This window comes from Polypterus senegalus, chromosome 4, assembly GCF_016835505.1.
Source record: "Polypterus senegalus isolate Bchr_013 chromosome 4, ASM1683550v1, whole genome shotgun sequence".
NCBI classification, from domain to species: Eukaryota; Metazoa; Chordata; class Cladistia; order Polypteriformes; family Polypteridae; genus Polypterus; species Polypterus senegalus.
The window spans coordinates 87,245,074-87,271,530 of NC_053157.1; the positions used below are offsets into that span (position 1 = coordinate 87,245,074).

The window sequence follows — 26,457 nt, forward strand, 5'->3', positions numbered from 1 at the left end:
AAAAATATAAAACTAAAACCGGTGTATAGAGAGTGGCAAAAGAATAGATTAGGAATAAAGTAGTTAACAATTTCCTCCATATCTTCTCTGTGAGCAAAAATAGCAATTTTACATCACTTAAATTTGATGTATTAATTTTACAAGAATCAGAAATAATATACAGTAGCTTTAAATCACAAATCCAAACAGGACATATGCTTACCTTTTACACCACGGATCATTCAACAAGGCATTAGTTATAATGAACACAATTTTTCTGCTTTTGCTCATGCTCTCAATAATTGCTTCCAATTCAAAAGTGCCAGCGGCAATGTCCCGTTCCTCAGAAGAAAAATGAAACATATTCTGAAATTTATCTCGTAAAGGAATCACATTTCTATCTACCCATGTAGCATCTTTAGCCGCATGGATTATGTAAGCATCATATTCAAATCTGTTTTCACCCAGATCAATTTCTTTGTATCCAAGAATTCGATTTACTAGAACATTCCAAAAAAACTGGACTCTCCATCCTTGGAATTGAATTAAAATAGCTGAGAATAAGAATACAAGAACAACTATTGTACTGCTAAGAAAAAATGCAAAAGGTGCTAGATCTTTACAAGGTGAAATATCAAAGTCAGAGATTGAAGAGTTGTAGTATTTTGGTGGGGTATTGCAAATGCATTCTGAGTTCAATCCAGGAATACTGGTATTTGTTTTATTAAGCCAATTCACAAACCAATTCATACTTTCACAAGTGCAGTCAAAGGGATTCTTTCCTATGTATAAAATGTGCAAATTACTGAAGACGTTTTTGAAAGTATTTTCTGGAACAGATGTAATCAGATTTTTTTGAATGCCTAAAACACGGAGCAATGAAAGATCTTTAAACAAAGTTTCTGGAAAAAAATTTAAGTCATTTGATCCTAAATCAAGTTCAATGAGCTGGCTCAGTCCTTTAAATCCATCAGCAGGAATTTCATCAAATCCATTTGATTCAAGCTGAAGTATTCGAAGATTTATAAGACCTTTTAGGAAAAGCACTGGACCACCAGGATTACCACTTTTCCAAAGGCGAGCCAAATTATTGTGCTGCAGCTTGAGTATTTTGAGATGTTCAAGTCCACTGAAGACAGCATCATTAATATTTGCTATGTTATTGTTGCTAAGATCAAGAACTGTAAGATTCTGTAGACCCTGGAAAGGAGAGGAATTAAAATCCAAGCTGCCAGCCAGGGTACGTCCAAGCATAAGAGTTCGTACAGTTTTAACATGGCAAAATGATAATGGCCTCAAAGTAATTTTCTGGTTGTAGGATAGGTAAATTTCTTCAATATTTTCCAATCCTCTAAACTCTTCTCCGGACAACGTCTGCATGATTTTATTATGCCCCATATATAGCTTAATTAAGTGTGGAAACCAGGAAAAAGTTCCATTGTTTATTTGTGAAATTCCTACAGATGTTAAATTAAGAAACAAAAGAGGTGACTGTGACAAAGATGATAATGTTCTAATGTTAATAACATTTAGATTTATGTTACAGTTACTCAAAGTTAAATACTTGAGGTTTCTTAAACCAGAAAAGGTATTATCTTTTAAGCCAGTAAACTCATTATCCTGTAGCACTAGGTATTCCAGATTTTCAAGGCTTTGGAAAGAGAAATCATCAACTACTGGTGTTGATGTTTTGTTCCCTCTTATAAGTGCTCTGCCAAGATTTAAGGATTTAAGGTTAGACAGTCCATAAAAGGTAGTGTTCTTCAAATGGTCAAGGAAGTTCTCTTGCAGGTACAGATGCTCTAATTTACTAAGCCATTTAAATGAGTATTCACTTATAATATTTATTTGATTTTTGGAGAGATCCAGTACTGTAAGGTGTGTTTCCTTTAGACCTCTAAAGGTGGAGTTGTTTATTATTGAAATGTCAGTATTCTTCAGAGACAGATTAGAGATCTTTGTTTCTGACAGCTCATAAGAGAGATCCTCTATAAACTTAGAATCAAGTTTGGAATTGTCCAGAACCAATCCATGTAGTTGCCCAATCATACTGAGACATCCTTTCTCAATCTGAAAGAAAAAGCATCCTGTTAGACAAACCATTTTAAACAGGCTCTTCATAAGGATTAGTCAGCAATGCACTCAAGATTACAGCTTATACACATAGACATAGAGTTATTTCATATCTTCATAGGGTCAGTACTGACACATGTACAGAGTACAGTGAAATTCTTACTTGAATGCTCCAATCAACAGGCAACATGTTGCCACTCATGATCAGTGACTGAAGGGCTTATTTCACCTCCGATTCTAATATAATCAGTTGGGGCGATAGACAGACAGACAGACAGACAGACAGACAGACAGACAGACAGACAGACAGACAGACAGACAGACAGACAGACAGACAGATAGATAGATAGATAGATAGATAGATAGATAGATAGATAGATAGATAGATACTTTATTAATCCCATGGGGAAATTCACACCATTTGACCTTGATAAGCCATGTCTTATGCAAAAGTTGATATTTATAAGATCCAGAATTGGCACAGAAATTGGTTTAAATCTTTTGATGTTGCCATTTCAGTGATTCCAGACAGCAGGACAATGAAGCAAACAGAAAATCTTGTTTCATTTTGCATTTCAATAGTATGTCAGTTACATTCTGATGTCCATCCATCCCCTTTCTAAACCAGGTTGTTAAAATCTATAATGAAGCAGGAATTGCATTATTGGTTGCATGATGATCTCTGTAATATAGGCTCCATCTAAGCACACAACTCTGAGAGGAGGGCTCTGGAAAGTCTAAATTGTCTTATAAGTCAGTCATCATCACGAGAAAGTACACAAACACCAATACTCATATTTAACAGAAAACACTGTGTTTTTAAACAGATTTTAAATGAGGCAAAATTACAATTTTTTTCATTTTAGGAAGCTGGAAACTGTAACTTTTGGGTGTAACTTAGTTAACTGAAATGAAAGTTGGAGAATTTTCTGTTATTTATTTACTTCATCAAAGAGACACAAATCACACTTTTTTGTTTAAATATTTTGTAACATGGGTATGGGTGATGGAAATTTCCTCAGACTTCCATGCCACTATTTGTACAGGCAGGCATAAGTTCCTGGCACAAGCACTACCTTTTTAATTGCTCATGCTGACCATTGAGGATTTTTTTGCCAACAGAAGCATCTGCCAGGCATCAAAAACAAGAAAACACTAGAGGTAAAATATTCAAGCTGAAAAGGCCTCTATCAATCTAAATTTATAACAGTGAACTAACTTTGTTCCAATGAATTTTTTAAACTCGCGTATTCAGGGCAGGGGGCAACTGAAGTACATCCAAGCAAGCAACGGACACAGAGGACAACAACCCCTAGACAGTATTGCCAGGCAATAGCAAGGTGAACTCACACACACATCAAGGGCCGATTAGGCATTGGCAATTTACCTAACCTGCATGACTGGGCTGTGGTAGGAAACCAGAGTAAACCCAAGGGAACCCATGAGCAATCTCCACACAGCAAGGCAAAATTCCTGAACCCTTACAATGAGACAGCAATGCTAGTACTGCATCAGCATACACCACATTTGCTGATTAACACATTTACATTAATTGCAGCTTCAAAAATTAAAAAAAAAAAAATACCCTTCATGTGAAAGTTATTTTAGTAACAACACACATCTGTTAGACGTTTGGGGTGGTAGGACCCCCTGGCCACTCCTTAAACTACACCAAAAGGAACTTCTCCAAATATGAATGAGAGGTACCAGCATACCAAAAAGATAGAAGCTATAGTAGTGGCTAAAGCAGAAATCTGTGTGTGGGTCAAATTTGGTTAGGCCTTGAAGTGCAGATATTCTAATGGTCTCAAGGGCATTCTGACAAACTACTCAACAACTCAGGATAGAGTAGTCATGTCATTGTCCAGGCTGTTCTCATTAAGAGTGGATAAACATTTACCTCAATTGGGGAAACTGTAATAAAGTGTAAAGAGCAATCCATGGAATTCCTAACCCTGGTGGACATGTAGTCTTTGGGGAAACATCGGATGGGGAAGGGTTCATCTCTGTGGTTAAGGTCACTGCAGCAATTAAAAAAAAAAACTGCAACGGCTTATGCCCTTGTATCGCTTAGAATGTTATGGGAGGGGTTTCAAGAGCATGAGGTTCCAGGACGACAGCTATGTTTGCATACAGTATTTGTCAATAAGTTGAGTCTGCTTGTGATTTTAATGGACATTATATGAAGGCACAATAAAGCAAGGCAATATCTGGTTTTGGGGACCTAAAACTGTACATCTTCTGTTTACAATATCCTTTTGGCTTCTTCAGACTGTGATACCCTTACATGCACTGGAATAGGGGAGGAGTTCAAAACCTTGGGGTATTCACAAGTGAAGAAACAGGTGGTCACAAAACTGAAAAATACATTGGCAAGAAGGCTACATATTTGGGATGTTGTGCTCAACTGTGCAGGTTAAGGCAAAGATAAGTCCTTGAAAATGGCTTTCAATTTACCAGTTGGTTCACATCTTCATTCTCACTTATGGTCACAAATTCCATGATAGGGTCAGGAGCTTAGCAGGTCAAGAGAAGCCCTCTTTGCTCCTTCTATGGGAGGTGTATAAGGCTTGGCCAACAGAAGAAGACCTGAGGATGCTCCAGGAAACCCTGAATGGAATAAAGTTCTCAGCTCAACTGGAAGTGTCTGGTAATTGTGCACAAAGAACAGTAAGATGTGAGGTGACCTGGTCAGGGAGGACCAGTGTGTTGCTGCCACAATACTCATCAGGATAAATGGAATGACTAGGATGATATGAAAATAATAAAGTGTGATAGTGTGGGTTGGTTTCATGCGCCCACTCTTGTCTGGGAGCCTCTTGAAACCAACACCGGATGACCCAACAGATGAGGACACAACACAAAATTAGGGGAAGGTGCAAAAGTGCTTTTATTAAAAAACAATTCAAAACGAAAGTGTCCAAACAAATTGTGCAGTGCTTCAAAAAATGTCCAATAAATAAATTATCTAATAAAATGATAAGGTGCTGGTGGGTGTTAAAACAAGCATTTCTTTAAAAACTGAGGTTAAAAGAGTAGAGTCTTTAAAAAAGAAAAATAAACACAAGCCCCAATGCTTCACTTCTCTAGCAGTGGGAGGAGACGCCTGCTGACAGGTACAGTCAACTTTCCTATCTGGGCTACATTCCATGCCACCCTTCTGTCGGTGTATGCAGGGCAATCCGATGAGCCCCTCATATCTTTCCCACCATTCACCTTTGACCCTTGCAAGGAGACTCCATCAATCGGGACACTTTTATTCCCGAAAAAGTGCTCAGTAGGAGTGCCTCTTTCACAGCATCCAGCTCCCCATGGCTATGAGGCTCACTCCCAACCACCTGCGTCACTCCATTAAGCTCTGGCGCTCTCTGTCTCCATCTCTACCTCTTTGTCTTCCATATTTCATTTTAACCTCATTCTTTCCGAGTCATTGGCCAGTTTGTTTGACTCATGAATTCTGATCTGCTTTTTTTTTTCCCCCTCTCACACTCGTGCTTCTCTTTTAAAACAGGGACACGGCACATCTGTGGCAATCAGAATCTCCTGGCACCAATTAGGGTTGTGGGCAATCTTGCACCTGTGCACTAAGTGCAGGCAATTTTTTACCTGGCTGCAGGTTGAAGACATGACCCTCCACACCCCCAGCCTTCCATGCCCCGGCTTCTCACACCCCTAGCCTTTCACGCCACGCCCCTGCCCCCAGCATTCAGTGTCCGTTCTCTGTCACACTGGTTCCGTTGCTACCATGTCCACACACGACACACAAGACGCAATAGCAGCAATTACAACTATTTACTTTTTAAAACTGGCACCTTTCTCAGTCGCAGACCCCATTTTACCAAATGAAGACAATAACTTGCAAAAGTGCAATAAGCATTTGTACCATTTCCATTGCTTTCTGCTGTATGTTGCACTGAAAAACATATGGACGCACTGCAAATAAATATTTACACCCTTATTGTGAGTATATTTAAAACAATCAGCTAACCAATATGTTATACTTCAATAATTGCTAAGCACACTTACTATTTTCAGAGGAAGAGATGCCAATTTCAGTAACTGCAAAGATGAGTTGCTAAGATAAATGAAGTCTTCATTCTTTATTTCAGAGATCTTATTTTCTGAGAGGTTTAGCACTTGGAGGCTTGGTAGCTGTGGACTCATGCCCAGATTTACAGATTTAAGCTCATTTTTAGAAACATCAAGTATTTTTAAATTCTGTAAGGAAACATAGAAGTCAATTAAGCATAAATAATATACTGTAAATACCAATGCAGAAAAAAGAGTGAAATCAACTCATTGTACTTGATCTGCTGTTTACTTTAGTCATCATATACATTCTGTCATAAAATGCCTATAATAGAAAACAATATCTATACAGCATCAAAAGATAAACATAATGTATCCTATTAGAAAAAAAAGGCACAAAAGTTTTAAATCAGTGTATGACACTAAAAACTGACTACTAATATGGTCCCAAAGCTTTTGATAAATTATTTGATATAAAATTAAAAAAAAACTTGTTTTGTAAATGTCATAAACATTAGCCATTTGAACTGCTAATCAATCAATTAGCTTTAATTTTACTGGAGACTGAGTTTGGAATAGTAAAATTATTTTGTAACATAATTAAAGGATAGGGCAATGATTCTCACGCTGTGGTCCGCAAGGAAACAGTCATTACTGCTAAGCAACATGATGTAAATCTCTCAGATAAATTACACCATTATGTAGTTATATGGTCTTAAAGCTTTTTGTCATGACGTCAAAGGCATTTAAATTATCTTGTTTTATTTCTAAGTATGGAATTTGTGTTTCTTCCATAGTATATGTCTAGCAACAAGCACCGAAATGGGAAAATCAACAGAACAAAGGACTGAAAATTCAGCCTTACTACTCTTCAGCCTCCAGACTCCTCTTTGAAATTCTCTGCTGTTATGGCCAAGGAGAACAGGTACACAAAACAAATATATGCACCTTGCCCTGTTTAGTAACTGATGGTATTTGCTTCTACTTGTGCATAACTTTTTTCACCTGTTATACATTTTCATTCCTTCATACAATTTCACTCTTAACCCACATTTTACACTGCCAAAGAAGCATCTCATCTGCCAGTCCACTCATTCACTCTTGATTTATGTTTAGATGTATTACTCTTTAAATATTATAGTCAGTCAGTCATTCTCCAACCCGCTATATCCTAACACAGGTTCAAGGGGGTCTGCTGGAGCCAATCCCAGCCAACACAGGACACAAGGCAGGAACAAATCCCGGGCAGGGTGCCAGCCAACTGCAGGGCACCTAATCTGTATGTCTTTGAACTGTGGGAGGAAACCGGAGCATCCAGAGGAAACCCACGTAGACACGGGGAGAACATGCTAACTCCAGGTTAAGTTTAAAAATACTTTTAAGCAAGTTACTTTGACCTACAAGACTAAGCAAAGCAAAAGATTTTCTGACTAAAAGATCAAAGACCATATGCAATTCTACTGTATTTCACTTACTAGTTTGATTTGGCAGAGAAGGGGATGCCTTCCAAGATTTATACTGAAATGGTCACATAATTTAGTTAAAAAAAGGACAAATCATGTCATTTCAAATAGGAACAGCTTCTGACAGCTTGTTGTTGACGTTTCATTTCAAGCTAATGTACTATCAATCTTTATTTACTGGCGTCTTAAGTCTTGACCAAACATCTTTTCTAAAAGCTAGACTATACAGAGATAGCAAAGATTGCACATAAATGGTTCTCATATGGTTTTCCAGCTCTATATTTTGTGTAAATATATGCTATTCCCAAAATGAAAAATGATCATGTTATGAGTGATTATAATATTAAACACTGAACAGCAAAAAAAAACCTATATTTTAAAGTCGTTCAGTTTTTTATGAAAGCCTAGTTTTTAATGTTATGTACACCTCCAGAAAATGTGGTTTTTTGGCTTTTGGTTGTTGCTGAGCTACTTATAGGTGGCATCTGATAGTTTTAATACAGGATTTGTGTATGAAAAATACATTTTAAACTTGGTTAATTGATTATCAGTTTTGCCTTCTGCAATACAGTGTAACTAATCCCAATTATTCAGCAAGACTCCTACTTTATTTACGTTTCCTTTTTCTGTTGTAGGAGGCGGGTCTTCAGCCATTAGACTTATATCAAGGTAACTGAGGCAGGCTCATTTTAAAAAACAGAATAATATAATTTATTGATAAACATAAGTATTATAGAAAGCATGATAAATGCATATATATATATATGATGTATAAGACTGAGGCAGCTAAATATTACATATACGTGGCTGTTTACTAGTATTTAGAGTTCCATTTTATCTTGGCACAGATAAATAGTTTTATGATACCAATTCTTCACGGATGATGTTTGATTTTGTGCAGAGTTGTTACTTTGTTCAAGTTGAAGATTCTTTGCTGCTGCACAATCCTTGTCATTGCTGTACTGCTGCTTCCTCTGCTTGCCTTCTGCTGTCTTTTGCCACATAATAGGGAAAAGGGCATTACTCATTCTGGGCCGAGTTTACTAAATTTCTCTTCTTGAAGTAATGGCTCCTCCTAAGAAAACATGACTCAGTGCTTTGCTTGACAAACTGGATCTCAGCTCTCAGGCTCACAAAGAGAAAGGCTTCAGCTTGTTTTAGTTTGAAAAAAGATTTTAGAAGATTTGAGAGAATCCCAGGGGGGCACCCAGAGAGAATCCCATAACTTCTCTCAATGTGTCATTCTCTTGTCTCTCATCTTCTCACCACTTCCCACTTACTTTAAGAGATGGGGTGCATGTGGTTTTAAAGTAAGGTTGAACCTTCTCCTTACTGGATTAAAGTCACATCCAGTTACCAAATCAGTCTTTGCTTAAGTCCTTTTCACACCTTCTGGCTCAAGAGGTCTGCACAGGGGCCTCGGGAGAGATGTCAGGTCATGTCGGATTTACACCTTTGTCCAGGCAGATCCTGATACAAGCTGAAGTTTAGTCACTTAATTTGGAATTCAAGTGGGAGTTTTGTGCAGCTGGATGTCTGCAACCCTTTTAAATCTGCTTTATTCACAGGCCTGGTGTGTCACGAAAGCCTAGTAGAATGGGCAATACCCAGTTTGTCCTACAAAAGAGCTTGGAGCTCTCTTTCTGACTTTCAAATGGATTGTAACAACACACGACACACCTACCAAGTCAAGTCAAGTTGGGGAGCATGTACTGGTACAGTGTGTTGCCGCACCCACTACACAACGAAACAACTCAGGATCCCGATTTGCAAACCCCCAGGCAGACACGAGGTCCAGTCCCACCCTCTGGAAATGACCCTCTATCTTCCGCAGTCAGGTGTTACGTGGGCGACCCCTTGGCCTGGTCCAGCCACTCAGGTCCCCAACAATAAGGATCTTACGTGCTGGATCACCCTCAGGGAAACGTGCCACATGGCCGTGGTGCCGTAACTGACGCACCCTCACAATGCAGGTAATGTGCCTCATTCGGGACTCCATGAGCAACCGCTCATTTGACACAAAGTCAAACCAACGATACCCAAGGATTTTCCAGAGAGACACAGTACCACAGGAGTCCATTCTTCATCTCAGGTCACTGGATAGCGTCCATGTCTCACAACCGTATAGCAAGACAGAAACCACCAGGACTCTAAAGACTTGGACCTTCGTCCTTTTACATAGATATTGGGAGCACCACACACCCCTTTCCAGCGATCTCATGACCCCCCATGCTCTCCCAATCCATCTACTGACTTCATAGGAAGAGTCACCAAAGAAATGAATGTCACTGCCAAGGTAAGTAAATTTCTGGACAAGGTCAACACTCTCTCCTGTGAACTGTGAAACTGTGAACAAATATTATCATTTTCAGAACATTAAATCTATGCTTAAAATGTGCCTGAGCAAAAAAATAATAGAAATTGAGAGATCAGAAGATTAGAATAAACCATCAAAGCTGTATTTGTGTTGAATATTTTATGGAATATTACTGCCATATTCATTTGCTGAATATTTCCTGCATGGATTACATTAACTTCAGTTTTCCAGATGTAGCACACATTTATATTTGTAGAATTATTCTCAAAAACAAAGTAACTGTAAAAGACTGTGGGGCCAATAAAGTAAGAGTGCCAGGTACCAAATCTGTACAGCATAATAGTTTAGGCATTTTGGGAAGGTTCTGTGGTGCACACTGATATAATGAAAACAAAGCAAAAATGAGGTTAAGGATAAGTAGTGCAGTTATGAGATCTAGCATTAACACTGAGGAAACAAGTCTTTCAATGAAACTGTCTGCGTGATGTTAGTGAGAAGGGAACACAAGTACACTTCAGTGGTTTCTTTAGGGTTTGATGTTCAATAGGCCCACTTAGTTTACAATACTTTCTAAGGATGCTGTAACCAAGTGACTTTGGTAACCACTGTGCCACTGCCAACACCAAGGCAGGAGACTCATAGTTGAAATTAATTATCTCACTTTGAATAGAATATATCAAGGCCGAGGCAAAGGTGAATTTTATTATGCCTGCATGGGAAATTCAAAATGGTCTTGGAATAGCCTCATAAATATATATTTAATAATATTTATTATAATTATTTATATTCAATAAGTATTAGAATAACTGCTTAAGAATGCAACAATGCAAACTTTTGCCCTTAATGTTTCTCAACCAGCTTATTCAAAGCAGGGTCGCAGAATAGCTGAAGCCTGACTCAGCAGGTGTCAGGTACAAAGCAGAAACAATCCCTGGGCATGGTGCCAGTTTATTACAGGATGATAACACAAACACGCACACACATCAGGGGCCAATTTGGCATTGTTGGTCCACCCAACCTACATGTCTTTGGATTGTGAGAGGAAACCTATGCAGACATGGGCACAGCATGCAAACTCCATGCAAGAAGCACCTGGGCTGGATCCCTGGTCTCCTTTTTGCAAGGCAGCAGCACTACCACTGTGCCACCCTGCAAACTTGTATGTAACCTTTAAAACGTTTAAGGAACATTGAAATATCTTCGTAGTACATGTTAAATTATTCTATCCTTCACGACACTCCCAGTGAAGAATATAGATTATTTAAATGAAGTTAAAAGTTTTATGTGTATAATTTAACAAACATATTTTGCTGCATTTCACCTTAAAATGATATCGTCATCATATGTAAATACGCGCTTTATAAAGTGGCTCAGGTTGTGAGATATTATAACTGTAGTGCAAGTTTACAGTGGGGTGATTGTACTTATAAGTACAAACCGTTCTACAAGGAGCAATTGATTGAATGCATTTAAAGTTCTTGGGATTAAACTGTTTCTGAACCGCGAGGTCCGTACAGGAAAGGCTTTAAAACATTTTGCAGTGGCTGAGGTAGCATGTCCTTAAAGCTGTATACCGATAATTCTCTTTCCGATCAGCTGCTGCTGTGATTCACACTCAGATACAGTGATATAAATACTCCGAGTCGTGCAGTGAGAGTAATATGGAAAAAGATGATCCGCTGTGGCAACTCTTAACGGGAGGAGCTGAAAGAAGAAAAAGAAGAAGAAGAAGAAGAAGAAGAAGAAGAAGAAGTGAGAGTAACAACGCTAAAGCAGTTATGGTATTTGGAATACTATGGCTGTTCCCTGGACCATTATATTGTTACGAGTTAATTACAATCAGATGTATTACACTAATAAACAATATGCGGTTAGTTTCTGTGTATTTATAAAGCCGCGTCATGAAAATAATGAGCAATCACACAGGAACAGTAGCATTGCTTTGACGCTGGGTGCCGCCAGTCTGTAAAACCGAGCGGAGAACTTGCGTACGAAAGACATGAGGTACCGTGGAAAAGTGCGTGGCTTTACGCCAAGTGTAGGTTTTATACATCGCGATTTGAACGTGGAAAAGTTCTTACGCAACATTTCTTTGCGTACGCACCGTTTATACATGAGGCCCCTGGTCCTCCTAGGTGAGCGCTGCATTGACAGCCCTGGGGCTTTGGGTGATTACTAGGTAACCTGGAAGTATTTGAAATGATAGTGGATCAACAACAACATTTATTTAGATAACACATCATCATACAAATAATGTAGCTCAAAGTGCTTTACATGATGAAGAAAGAGAAAAAAAGACAAAGTAAGAATTAAAATAAGAGAACACTAATTAACATAGAATAAAAGTAAGGTCCGATGGCCAGGGAGGACAGAAAAAACAAAAAAAACCTCTAGACGGCTAGAGAAAAAATAAAATCTGCAGGGGTTCCAGGCCATGAGACCACCCAGCCCCCACTGGGCATTCTACCTAACATAAATGATCAGTCCTCATTGTATTCAGGGTTCTCATGGAAGAAGTTGATGATGACAGTCACATGGACTTCTGGCCTTTAATCCATCAATCAAGACTTAAAAGCTCCTTTCATCCTGAGAAACCATAGAGCTTGAATTTGGAAAGTAGCACTAGACACTGGCTTATCTGGAAGAAGAAAGAAAAGAGGGCAGACCTGTTTAGGAGATGGCGACTGTTTATTTGGAAGGTGAGCAAGTTGACCATCTACCACATAGAATTATTAGGATTCTCTAGTTCTGCATATATGGCCTGAGGATCCATTATTCTTAATGTTTGCATTTTTGTTTGTTGTTGCCTTTACCCTGATGTAAGTATTCCTTCTTTTATTAATAAGCCATGATGTGGTGATTTGGTCATCCATGTTGTTTTAGGGTTTTCTTTTGGGTCACTCTGTAATCCTATTTGCAGTTATCCTACTGGAAATGCACAACATGCACTCTGGTTCCATCATCACCGATCCTTGGTTAGTCACCTTAAACACACTTTCCTTGTATGTCGCTGGTAAAGATTTTGTGCATGGTATAGCATGCATTGGTAAAGTCAGTGTCATATCTATGCTATGGGTTGGGTAACTATTTTGGTTAGTTCAGTTTAATTTGAGGTAAACAACAAAGATGGCAAAAAGAATCATGCTTAAGGTCAGAATCACTTGTTTTTTCTAAAAATGAACTCAATCTATTCATTTTATAGGCATGGAGATAAGCAGTACTAATAATTACTGAATTTGTTTACTAAAACAGCAGAGAATGCCCTATAAACCACAAACAGAATTTACGCATTAAAAAATAATTGTTACAAAATACTATGAAATTACATTGTTATATGCCAAGTGTAGCCATGTTTACTATGAACACAGTGTGGCGGACTGACAATGCGCAGCGTGAGCCCATCTGCTTGGAGGCAGGTGAGGGCTGCTCTACGAAGGGGCAGAGACGCCAAACGCCCTTAGCTGAGCGGATGAAGGGGCAGGAGTTTGCTTCCTGATTCCAGTCCCGCAAAGGTTGAACTGGAGGGGGGCAGCATTACTATAATTGCAGCTGCTGTGGTCACGGCTGGAGGTGTTGTCCAGAGAGGACATCCGGAGTGCATGGACGTCATGGCAACACACCCATACCTGTTCCTTTTATCTCCACAGGGCAGGGCCATGGGCTAGAAGACGGCAACTCCCCATCTTGGAGAAGTCCAGCCCTCGCGGGACGTGCCGCCAAGCCAGAGAGGGGCTATGTGGCGGATGGCGGGGGTCCATGCCCAGCTGGGACACCCCTTCACTAAATGTTCAGGGGGAGCAGTTATGGACTGTGCAATACCTCCCCCTGGACGCTAGATGGCAGCCCCCCTGGGTTGGAACAGTGCTTCGGTTTCCCGCAAGGTCCCATGGGAATTGGAGTTGGGTGCAGCCCTGTTGGGTCCTGCAGCTGGGACTCCTGAGCCCTTATGGGCAGTGTATTCGCCACACCCAGAAGTGCAGCCGGAACTTGGCAGTCAACCACCTGGAGCACTTCCAGGTGAACTATAAAAGGGGCCACCACTCAAGCAGCCTGAGTCGGGAGGAGGAGGACAAAGTTGCCAGAGAGGAGTGGTGTGCTTTATTTTGATTTATTTGGAGTGTTTTTGGGACTATGCTGTACTTGTGGGACACAGGGAAGACGTGCCCCACAGGTGAAGAAAAATAAATCTTTGTTTTATTTTTACGCGTGCCTCCCTGTCTCTTTGTGCCGATTCGGGCACTAATAAAATGCCTTTTCCTAATAGGTAACACTTATAAACAGGCAAAAGCTTTCCCTAAACAGCAACCTGAAATCCAAGAAAGTGTTTTGCACTGTTCACTGTAATGCTGTAAATAAAATATCTGTAGCTATTCATTTCAACTAAGCAAATAATCATTCAAGCAAACAAGCTATTAAATATGTGCTAAACATTTTTATTTTATTGTATTTATTGTCACATGTCAAAACGTGCACCGTAATTTTTCTTGTCCTATAATTACAAAAACCAGTTAAAAGAAACTTCATTTGTTTTTGCTGCAAACGTGCATAATAATCGGAGATGCTGACTCTCAGTGCCAAGGGCCTGGGGTATGATTCACAGCCTGGGCACAGCCTACATTCTCTTAGTATTCACATGAGCTTTCTTTGGCTATCTTTGGTTATTTTATGGAAATGTTTTGTGCTGAGACCAATCTGAAATTTCTATATACAGATGAAGGCAGAAGTAAAATCATTAAGGTGAAATCAAGTAATTGTTTCTTGAATCGTGACACTTGGTGCCTATAGCACTGGAATTTGTAGAAACATATAATTGTCAAGATATATACCAATGAATTCATAGGTAGGCATGATGATGAGATTTTTTTGATTTTTTTTTGTCATTTATTTCACGTGAAAATCAGAACACTTGTACTTGTACTTGACAAAACCAAGCAACATTAAATAAAAAGGTAACACTAACCCTAATACATAATACATACAACAGCATACAGTACAATACAATACTGTATATAGTACAATACCAGTATGACACAAACAACTGCATAAAAAATTGGCAAAATTAATTTATCAAAGGTCTTTCAGCATAATTTTTGATGTTTTTGTTAAGTAGTGTAATACAAGAACACGAAGCTGCCAGCTGTCACTGAATACATCTTCCAATGTAGACCCATGCAGTTAGGGTGATTCATGAGAAGAATGGCACAAGTCCACAGTAGCTACTGTTATGACAGGAAGTTCCAAATAAAGCAAAATAGGTAAAAAGAGGCAATCCTACAGCAAACCAGTTCAAATCAACAATCTAGATGAGAAAACCAGGAGCAGAAGAAAAATATTTCAGAAACCAGAAAATTCAAAGAAAATAACAATTCTTACAGCTCCTTTACAAATAATGTTCTCTTAATTTGAGCTAACTCGGGTGTGGCCTTAAATGATCAGAGTGAAGGCTCAGAATGTGTTGTGTCAGGGTGGCCCCACCTCCTGAGGCTCGACCCACAAAACACAAGGAAAGGAATTATTAAAAATATCGTACATAATTTTAAAACATAAAGGCAAATATATGAAATATAATTATTCAAAAATAATACATAAACACATTGAATAACATAACAGATACAGTCTAATCAACATTAAAAGACCATATCTGCATTTGTCATGTGTAAAATCAGTTTGTATTGAATATTACACAACTAACACCTTTGGTGTTTTTCAATGACATATAGAAAAAAAGTCTTTCTGAATTTACATTTTGTTATTAATCACTTTAGTAAAAAATACTGATAGTTCATTTGCAAAGTACTATGCACGTATTGTAAAACATTCAGTAAACCAAATATGTTTTCCTAAAATATTCATAGCTGCAATATTGGGTAAAACACAATAGAAAAAGTGATTCTAGACTATTCAGTCTTTTACCTCAAAATTAAGACACCGGTCAGGAGCCTTTAGGAGACATCAACCAGTGTCAGAGCTACTGATAATAAGAGTTCCATAAGATCAGAAGAACATTTGAAATTTGTCAAAAGAGAGCAGACCATTCAGTCCATCAAGTTTGTTTGTTTAGCTAATAGTTAAGCTGTTGCAGTATCTAATCCACATACTTCTTAAAGGTTATCAAGGTTTCTACTTTAACTATATGGCTCCGTAATTTGTTCAAGGGTCCCACAGCTCTTTGTGTAAAGAAGTGCTTTCCATCTTCAGCTCTAAATGCACTTCCTCTTAATTTCCACTGGTCTCCTTGAGTATGTGATTCACAGTTAAGTTGAAAGATTTCTTCTCAATCTACATTAACAGTACCTTTGAGAATTTATTTATTAATTACAAAGGCAATCATCATTATGATTTTTTGCTAAAGTTTTACAGCCAGATGCCCTTCCTGACACTAACCTTCTCTATTTATCTATTTATCCAGGCTTGGAACCGGCACCAAGTTGGACTAGTTTGCTCCAATGGTGACAAATTCTAGGGTTTACCCCATTGGCAACATGCCTGGGACTCACCTGGCCCCTGTGGGAAATGAGCAAGGGCTACCAGTCAAGAGTGGGCTCAGCTAAAGAAGTTTGTCCAGAAGGAGCAAAAGACAACAGGGGAGGGAAAAAAAGGGTAAGTTAAAGGTAAGAGTGGGGACACTGAATGTTTGGACAATGACTGGGAGAGGAAGCGAGTTGACAGGCTTGATGGAAAGGAGCACATGTATGTGCAGGAAACAAGGTAGAAGGAGAATAAAGCAAGAGAATTGGAGAAGGCCTTAAGTTTATACAGTGAAGCAAATGAGCAAGGGAAGAAATGGTGTAGGTAAAGTAGTATTCAAAGAACTAAAAGATAGTCTTGTCAGTGAGAATAGGAGGGGTGAAAGGATGATGAGTGTCGAGTTGAGGCTTGATGAAACTGCAGTAAATGTCATTTGTGCATTTGCTCCTCAAGTGTTCTGTGAGGAAGAGAAGGAGGTGTTCTTTGCACAAATGGATGAAGAGTACAAAAGGGAGAAAAGGGGATTGTTGGTGGTAATCTAAATGGGCATGTGAGAAAGAGTACAGAGATGATAGAGAGGGTACATGGAGGGTGGGGAGTAGGGGAGTGAAATGAAGAAGTGGAGAGCATAGTAAATTTTGCAATGGCATCTGATTTGGTAATACTTCACACATTTTTTGGAAAGAAAACAAATCAGCTTGCGACTTACAGTAGTGAAGAAATGGCGAGCCAAACAAACTTTGAATGTGTAGAAGATCTCAGTTGAAAGAGATAAAGTAAAATCATAAATGAAAAAATTGTGACAGTGAAGCATAAAGAGGTGATGATATACTGGGAGATCAGAATCAGCAGGAGAATAAAACCAGAGGAAGCAGCACCAAGGATAAAGTGATGGACATTAACACTAGAATTCCTGAAGCCTACGAAAAAACTCGCCCACTTTAAATCCCTTTGCACCTTTAACATCAGTGTCTTTTATATTGTAAATGTGTCAACCAGCACAAGCAGCAAGAAGCCTGCTGTTCCATCCCCCTGCTTTGATGGAGCTCAGCTTGTGAGCAAAACGTTCTCCCAGCTCAAGTCAAGGGTTCTTATCTGCATGTGATGTGCCTGGAGTTGTATAGGGTAAATAATACAGTATATCATTATTGGAATGCATGCATTTCATGTGTGTTCCATGTCTAGAAACGCAAGAAATGCTGAACACATAGCTAAAGCAGAAACTTTTTTCATGCTATACTAATAATAACATGAGAAGTGTATAATGTGTGAAGACTTTAGTCCAAATATCAAATAAACATGTGTGCTTTTATTCAAGAATATAAGCAAAAAAAAACCATTTAATTTACGTGTTGCTGTCAATGAGTTAAAAACCCAAGCTCAAATTGTCAATTGACAGGAAGTTGATATGTATTCTTGAATATGTATTCTTTTCACAAGAACAGCGCTGTGGTTGATGCCTGCTCAGAACTGTTTGTTGTACTGGCAATCAAAGATACAATGTCCCATGACCGCTATCAGACTGGACAAAGGCAGGACCGTAACAACAGACAGCTTCTTCAAAGCTCTTTCGCCAGCTAATAGACTGCTGTAACGCAACACAACTCTGCTTGGCACCATAAGTAAAATGGGACTTCCACCTGCAGCTAAAGTCACTTCAGTATGCAGGCAATTAGCCACGCTAGTGTTTAGATCTGACAGCGCTGTGCTGATGGTGTATGCGCCGTTTAGGGAGAAAGTTGTAAGTGAAGTGCAGTCATTTGAGAGTGTGGAGGAAAGGTGGGAGAAGAATAGCAAATTTGTATTAATCGCAGGTGATGGGTAGGATGGCAGGAAAGTGCTCACCCAGGGACAAAGAGACACGATAGTGGAACAGAGAGGTGCAGGATGTGATAAAGGCTAAGAAGGGGGCAAAGAAGAAATGTTACCAGTTACAGACGGAGAAATCTATAGAAAGAAGAACAAGGGGGCAAACAAGGCAGTGGCAAAAGCCAAGGCACAAGTAGTGTATGAAAAACGAGACAAAAGCAAGAGAAATAATTATTTTTAGAATAGTGAAAACTAAGTGCAAGGCTGGAAAGGGCTTTAATCAGATGAAGTAGATAAAAGATGAGCAAGATGTGGTCTTAAATCAGCATGACAGGATTAAGAATAGATGGAGGATCTAATGCAGAAGAGCAATGAACAGGAGAGAATATCAGAGTAGTGGAGGAAGAGTGTGATTGTATCCACTTATAAGGAGAAGGGTGATACTCAGGATTACAGAAACAATAGAGTGATAAAGTTGATGTCAAGCACACAGAAATTATGGACAAGGGTTATATAGGGAGAAGGCTTAGGGAAGAGACCACCATAGGGGAGGAGCAGTTTGGTTTTATGATAAAGAAAGGAACAACTGATACAGTCTTTGCATTGAGAAAGCTCATAGAGAAGCACTGAGAAAAACAGAAAGATTGCATATGATGTTGATTGATTTGGGGAAGGCTTATGATATAGTTTCACATCAAAGGTTCTGGAAATGCATGATAGAGAAAGGAGTACCAGAGTAGTAAGTGAGAACTGTCCAGAATATGTATGAGAGAGTGAGGACTTATGTTAAAAGCAGTATTGGGGTAACAGGCAAGATATCAGTTAGACTAGGTCGGCAACATGGATCTTCTTAAAGCCCTAACTCTTTGATGTGGATATGGATGTGCTGAGTCATGGGATAAAAGACCAATCCCCTGGTAGATTCTTTTTGCTGATGACATTGTGTTGTATAGCACCAGAAATGAGGAAGTGGTGATGAAGTTGGAAGAATGGAGAAGGACTTTGAAAGATAGAAGATTGAAGTTAAATAGGGAGAAGACAGAATATATGAGGTTTAATGATGATCAGGATTCAGAGGTTAGCCTTGCATGGAAAGCTGCTGAAATGACTGTCTAAATTTAAATATCTAGGATCATTGGTAGCCCAAGATGGAAAACTAGATGCAGAAATAATCCATTGAGTGCAGTGTGGATGGGACAAGTAGAAGAAGGCAGCTGAAGTATTGTGTGATCAAAGAATTAAGGCAGAGGTTAAAGTTAGGATTTTTAAGACAGTGGTAAGACCAGCAATGATGTATGGAGCTGAGATTGTAGGAGCTTTCTATGGTGCACAGTGGTCGGCATGTGCACTCTGACCAGTCTGTGGTTACCTTGGTCCAAATACAGCAAGCTGCGATGTACTGTGTTTTCTGATACCTTTTTGTTATGGTAATCATTACATTTTTCAGAAATACATAATACAGTAGCAATTCGGTGTAATCAGACCAGACAGGCTAGACTTCATTCCCCATGCACATCAATGAGCCTTGGGCATCTACGACTCTGTTACTGGTTAACCAGTTGTCCTTTCTTGGACCTTTTTTGGTAGGTACTACCCGTTGCATACTGGGAACACAGCACAATATCTGCTGTTTTGGAGATGCTCTGACCCAGTCGTCTAGCCATCACAATTTGGCCCTTGGTCAATGTCGCTCTGATCCTTATGCTTACCCATTTTTCCTGCTTCCAAAACATCACTTTCAAGAACTGACTGTTCACTCACTGCCTGATACAGTATGTCCCATCCCTTGACAGTTACCACTGTAATGAGATAATCAATATTATTCACTTCATCTGTCAGTGGATTTAATATTGTGGCATATCGATGTATAGCTTGAGCAGTTAATTAAAATAATTATTAATTATGATAAAAAAACAGAGAAAATATTTTGAAGTACAGCTAGGAAACGAGGATGAAAGGAAAACATTTTTCTGACCAGTGCGTAGTCGCTGTATAATAAACTGCACAACATTCAGGCAAGACTGGCTATACAGACATACATCTGGAACTACTGTGTTTTTTGATTTTTAGAAACCATAACTGCTGAGACTTCTGATGAAAACAATCCAAATATTTCCTAATGAGAAAATATGGATAAATGTAGACATCAGGAATTTACTGAAGGCATGCAGCAATGCTTTTTGAAATGGTGACACAGAAAAATTAAAGAAATGCAGATACGAATTTAGAAAATCAATCAATGTGGCTAAACATCAGTATAGAAGTAAACAAGAGACAGAACACAGCAGCTATAACAATTCGCAAAAGCTTGGATAGGGATGAGGGACGCTTACAGACTACAATGTAAAACCTAATCCAATATGATCTTTGTTTTCCCTTCCAAATCAGCTTAATGCTTTCCATGCAAATTTTAATTGGGACAAGAAGCAGCCCACCATTCAGTTTTTTAGAGTACCACATAATCTATCTTTCTTTTTTTCTGTCCATGACTATAAGAAGGACTTTTAAACAAGTTAATATTCACAAGGCATCTGGTCTGGATATAATTTCAGGGTGTTTTTAAAAAACTGCATCGATCAGTCAGATGATGTCTTTAGTAACCAGCGACATCTTTAATATTTAACTGAGATATTCTATGGTCTCAGCATGTTTAAAGGATACTATTTTTTCTAAGCCTAAAAAGAACAAAAATGGACCTTCTGAATGATTACAGTTTGGTGACATTCACTCCAGACATGATGAAGTGCTTTGAGAGGATGGTGCTGGAACACATTAAAGATAATATTCCAAATAGTCATAATCACCTCGAGTTTGCATAGTGTCACAATCGGTCCCTAGAGGATTCCATATCCCTAGCATTTCATACCATCCTAGCAGATCTGAATAATAAAAATTATTCAGTAGCTCAGTATTTAATTCTACTGTACCAGCAAAGCTGACTACTAAATTCCTCAATTTAGAATTCTGCACCACCTTCAGCCCTTTTGGACCTCCTAACCAACATATTGCAATATATGCAGATTAGCAACATCACATCCTCTGTTCTGACTCTCAACACAGGCACTCCAAATGGTAGTGTGCTCAGCCCCCTTCTGTGCTCCTTGTTTAGGTGTGACTGTGTCACTAGACACAGCTTTAACACCATTAAATAAATCTGCTGATGACACCATCATCATAGGCTTTGTCACCAACAGTGGTGAAACAGCTTACAGAGAATAGGTCTACCTGCTGACTCAGTGATGCCAGGAAAATAATCTCATCCTTAATGTAAGAAAAGGCCACATATCTATAAGTTTGAAGGAGATGCTACTGAAAGATTGAGCTTTACAATTTCTCAGAGTGACTATCACTGATGAACAGAATTAGGCTCAACTCATTTCATCTATTGTAAAGAGGACTCACTAGCACTTTTTCTGACTTCTAAAGAAACCATACATTTCTTCATTTGTTTTTACAAGCATCAACAGTTGCAGAGTGGAATCCATCCTCATTGGCTTCATCACATCCTGGAACAGCACCTGCTCAGCTCAAGAGTGGTGAAAGCAGCACAAATTATTAATGGCAATCAACTGCCTTCTTTTTAGGACATATACAATACTTGTTGCCTTAGAAAGGCAATTAGAATAACAAGACATCAGCCATCCTGCACAGCTGTTTTTCTCACATGTATCATCTGTCAAAAAAGTACAGGGGCATTGGCATTCTCACCAAGAGATCCAGGGAAGTTGTAAGGAACAGTCAGTCATGAGAACAATTACTATCAAATATTATAATATAAAAACAGTGTGTCTAAATATAACCCCTGCAAACGCATAATGTATATATATATATATTGTCAGGGATGTCAGGATCACGTGGGGGTTGCTTTGCGGGCCACGGGTTGAGGGCATGGGAGCCCCACCCTGCAGGGGCCCGTGGTCACCGCCAGGAGGCGCCCCAATGCCTTGGGGACCTGTTACCTCAGCACTTCCGCCACACCCGGAAGTGCTGGGGGAAAGATTAAAGAAGACACCCGGAGAGCTGCCGGGAGAACAGAACGCTGGGGCGTGGCCAACGGGGGAGTGTCGGAAACACCTGGAGCTCATCCGGGACATGTATAAAAGGGGCCGTCTCCCTTCATTCAGGGCTAGAGTCGGGTGGAAGACGGACAAGGCAGGAGAGAGTGGAGGCGGCCCGAAGAGAGGCATTTTGTGGATAGGACTGAGTGTTGGGGTTTGTGCACTGTATTCTGGGTCTGAGTGACCATATTATTTGTAAATAATTGTAAATAAACATGTGTGGTGGTGAAAAACAACATGTCCGCCTGTCTGTGTCCGGTCGGCTGCACAATATATATATATATATATATATATATATATATATATATATATATATATATATATATATATATATATATCTTTTTGTATCCATCTCCAGATGTGTGCCTATTCAGAACCTTTTTCCCTTAGATCTTTTGACAGTGATTTGTCACCCATAGTTGATTATTTGCTTTCGGTTGCAGTTCCAAGCACTGGAATGCTCTAGGAATAGCTTCTTTTATGCTGGACTAATCATAATGATTACAGTTGTTCAAGATGGAAGCCAGTTAGCTTGGTGCACAATGGAGAAGGTGATTAGTTACACCAGATTAAGTTTACAAGTATTTTTAGGAGGGGGTGATCCTTTAATCATCTCAGTGACTCTGTTTTTTATTTTTCTGAATTGTTCCTATTATATCTCTCACTTGGCTGTAATATATTGCATTGAGTAAATACAGCTGGAAAATATTTTTGTGTGTGTCTTCATTTCAGGCTGCAAAGCAACAAAATGTGAATATTTTGAAGGGGGCTGATTCTTTTCTATACCCACTGTACTTACTGCTGTACTATAAACTTTAATGGTCACTTCATAGCAGTAGAGTGCTGTGCCGTGTTAGCCATAGATTGATACAGGAGAAAGTAGGATGAAATTATACCTTTTTTAGGGTTACACCTTGCCTGATGTGGGAGCCTTAGCTGCCTTGAAAGCTTTGTAATCTGTTTAGTTAGCCAATAAAAGGTGTCATTTCACCCTACTTTCTCCTGTAATGGTCACTTCAGTATTTTTCAAGCAATCCAAACCTGCAACACCCTGGCTTTCTTTTTCCATCTACTCTGTGACCCTTAACATATTTTTTTTTCCTTCCTCTTACTGCAGCTCACTTGTAAACTCTTGTCTCTTAGCTTCTTGTGCCCTCCCATATGTTTTACTAGCACCTTGATTAGTTTGCTTATATATCCTGTCAACATCTTCCCTTGTTTTCTGCCATAACATCTCCTGTTTTCCTCAATTGTCATCTTTCTTTCAGCCTTCTACCTTCTGATTTGTGTTTTGGCAGTCCTTTTAGTCCAACCACAGATGGCTATATTCCTTGGTCATTAACCAACAATCATCTTAACAACTATAATATGCTCATTTTCCTTCACCACTTTCTATGTCAGTTTTTCAGATAAAAATACATTGACTCCAGCACTACCATCACTTCTACTCTACATAAAAATGTATAACTTCCATCATTCCCACACCTTTGCCTCTCCACCTCATCTCCTGAATACTAAACACATCTGCTTTCCTTCAGTTAAGCACTTCATCCACTTTTCCAATCATGCTCCCAACATTCCATGTTGCAATACCTATACTCTCTTCTTCTCCCGTTTCACTCACTACCTTACCTTCACCTTATCTTCCCTGCCAAGTAACCAGTTCTCTACATAGTGCATCACTAATCTGTCATAAACTGGGATTCCCTGTCTGTGGTTCTGTCAGGCTTCTAAACTTTCTGTTTGACATAGCCACTTAGGGATACCAATTCTTTGTAATTTGCAATTCTCACCATAGTACAGTTACATTTGTAAAGCTAGATGCCTTTCCTGCTACCAAACTCCTTTAATCCTTTTTAACATTACACAAGAGAGACAATAGCATTAATCTACAAGTCACAATGGTCAAAGAAAATCTTACATATTAAACGTTTAAAGAAAAAAATGACAATTTACTAAATTACCAGAAAAATTCTAATATAATGCAGGAGAAGACATATTAACATAGATAAAACCTGAAATCCAGTATTAATACTTGCCATAACATTATGGGTTGTAATGTAAAGAGAAACACAACAGTTTTACTAATACTTTCTTACCTGTAAGTGTCTAAATGTATCAGCAGTCATTTTGAGTCTGTTTCCTGACAAGTTCAGCTCTGTCAGGTTCAAGCAGTATTTCAGATCCTTTTCAGATAAAAGATGTACCTCATTGTGTTGCACTTTCAATGCTTGAAGATGAGGAAGGACCAGACACAATTCTGGGTCAATTTTCTGGATACTGTTATATGATGCATCCAGATAAATTAATTCTTTATATCTGGACATTGCGGAACTTGGTAATCCATGAAGCTGATTATGTGCCATATCCAGATCTGATATGTTTTCCGGAAGATCTGAAGGAACTGCTGTCAGCTTTAGACGAGTACAGTCGGCTGTTTCTCCTTTAATTAGACATTTAGTTTTACATTCCACACTGCTGAGATGCAATGTAAAAAGTTTCAGTAGAAAGTAAAAAAATGCCTTCACTTTCATTGTTGTGGGCCTGTCTGTTTCCAGCCTTGAACTGAAAAAAACAATGGATGTAAAACAAATTGCAATTATTTAAACTGGTAGAATTTTTAAAGGTGGCAAACCTTTAAATGAATGTTGTCCAACTATTCATTAATCATCACAGTGGTTACACAGGTTTACTGAATTCTTTTCTTACTCTGTCATTTTCTACATTTACCAACTGAATTTAGAATTTCAATTCAGTTCATTATATGTTACTGCCATGAAATAATACATTTAAGTTTATTTTGTTTTTCTAAGAACTATTCAATTAAAGAAGCTTATTCCCACACCTCAACATCATTGTGCACACACATGCTCCAGACATCCTGTGACGGCTAATTAGGGATAGATTAAGGATGTGTATATAGTATGTGCAATTGAGGCTGGCACATGGAATAATTCCTCTTGAGGCAAGGTGCATTTTTGCCACCCACTAATCCTTGCATCCCCTCCCAAACCAAAAACACACATACCCAGAGATTTATCCTTGCTATGCATTAGATGATATTCTTAATTCACATATATTGTATTGCTATGCAGGCTTTACAATACAGTGTATTATCTAAACAATAGACAAAAAAATAAATGTTACTTTTGAAAAAATATAAAACAATAAATAGATGATTAAAAAAATAAAATGCAAAATTGGCATTAAAAACATGTAATGTAAAACTCGCCCTGCATGCTTGTCTAAACACCATTGTTCATTTCAAACTCCACCCCACAAGCTAACAGGTGCAATGCAAAATTATGACACTTTTAACAGATATTGTTTCAGATTGACACCTTAAACAGATTTCAGAAATTAAAATTTTACAAAATAGCATAATCAGAATAGCTACAAGGCAATATGCATGTGCACAAACCAGTCATAAACACTGTGGGAAAAATTATAGGCTACCAACTTGTAGACAATAATCCAGCAATGGTAATAAAGATAATAATCCTCAAACTGAACAGGAGATACAGATGTGACAAATACAATTACACAAGAATGCAACTGTGGACTTTAAATGCACTGCTAAAGGTATTATGGTAAAGGGAAATCATGAGTATTCTGTATGGTGTTCCACAAGGCTCTCTCCTGGGTTTGCTGCTCTTCTCAATCTACTTGCTTCCGTTAGGTCAGATTATCTCAGGGCACAACGTAAATTACCACAGCTATGCTGATGACACACAGCTGTATTTATCAATTGCACCCAATGACCCAGACGCTTTTATTTCACTAACACAATGTCGTACTAGTGTTTCTAATTGGATGAATTGTAATTTTCTCAAGCTAAATAAAGAGAAAACAGAAATTTTAGTGATTGACAATAATGTAGACAATGAGATTATTAGAAATAAACTTGTTGCATTAGGATTAAAAGTCAAGATGGAGGTAAAGAATTTAGGGGTAACTGTTGACTGTAAACTGAATTTTAAATTTCATATTAATCAGACCACTAGGACAGCATTTTTTCACTTAAGAATCACAGCAAAAGTTGGACCTCTTATATCATTGAAAGAGGCTAAGAAATTAGTTCACGCTTTTGTTTTCAGTCGTCTAGATTACTGTAACGCACTCCTTTCAGGACTACCCAAAAAAGACATAAATCGTTTGCAACTAGTGCAGAATGCAGCTGCTAGAATCCTAACTAGGAAAAGAAAATCCGAGCACATTTCTCCAGTTTTGATGTCACTACACTGGTTACCCGTGTCATTCA

The 26,457-nt window shown here is 38.6% G+C and overlaps 1 protein-coding gene across 1 annotated transcript in view; it reads right to left on the minus strand.

Moving 5' to 3' along the window:
* Positions 1–26,457, minus strand: part of tlr3 (toll-like receptor 3) — a 56,946-nt gene that overhangs the window by 17,864 nt on the left and 12,625 nt on the right. The window contains exons 3-5 of the mRNA XM_039750965.1: positions 24,296–24,761; positions 6,079–6,270; positions 203–2,049 (exon numbers count right to left, since the gene is read on the minus strand). Coding sequence (XP_039606899.1) covers positions 203–2,049; positions 6,079–6,270; positions 24,296–24,730 — 2,474 coding nt within the window. The 5' untranslated portion in view covers positions 24,731–24,761. The remainder of the gene's footprint in view (positions 1–202; positions 2,050–6,078; positions 6,271–24,295; positions 24,762–26,457) is intronic.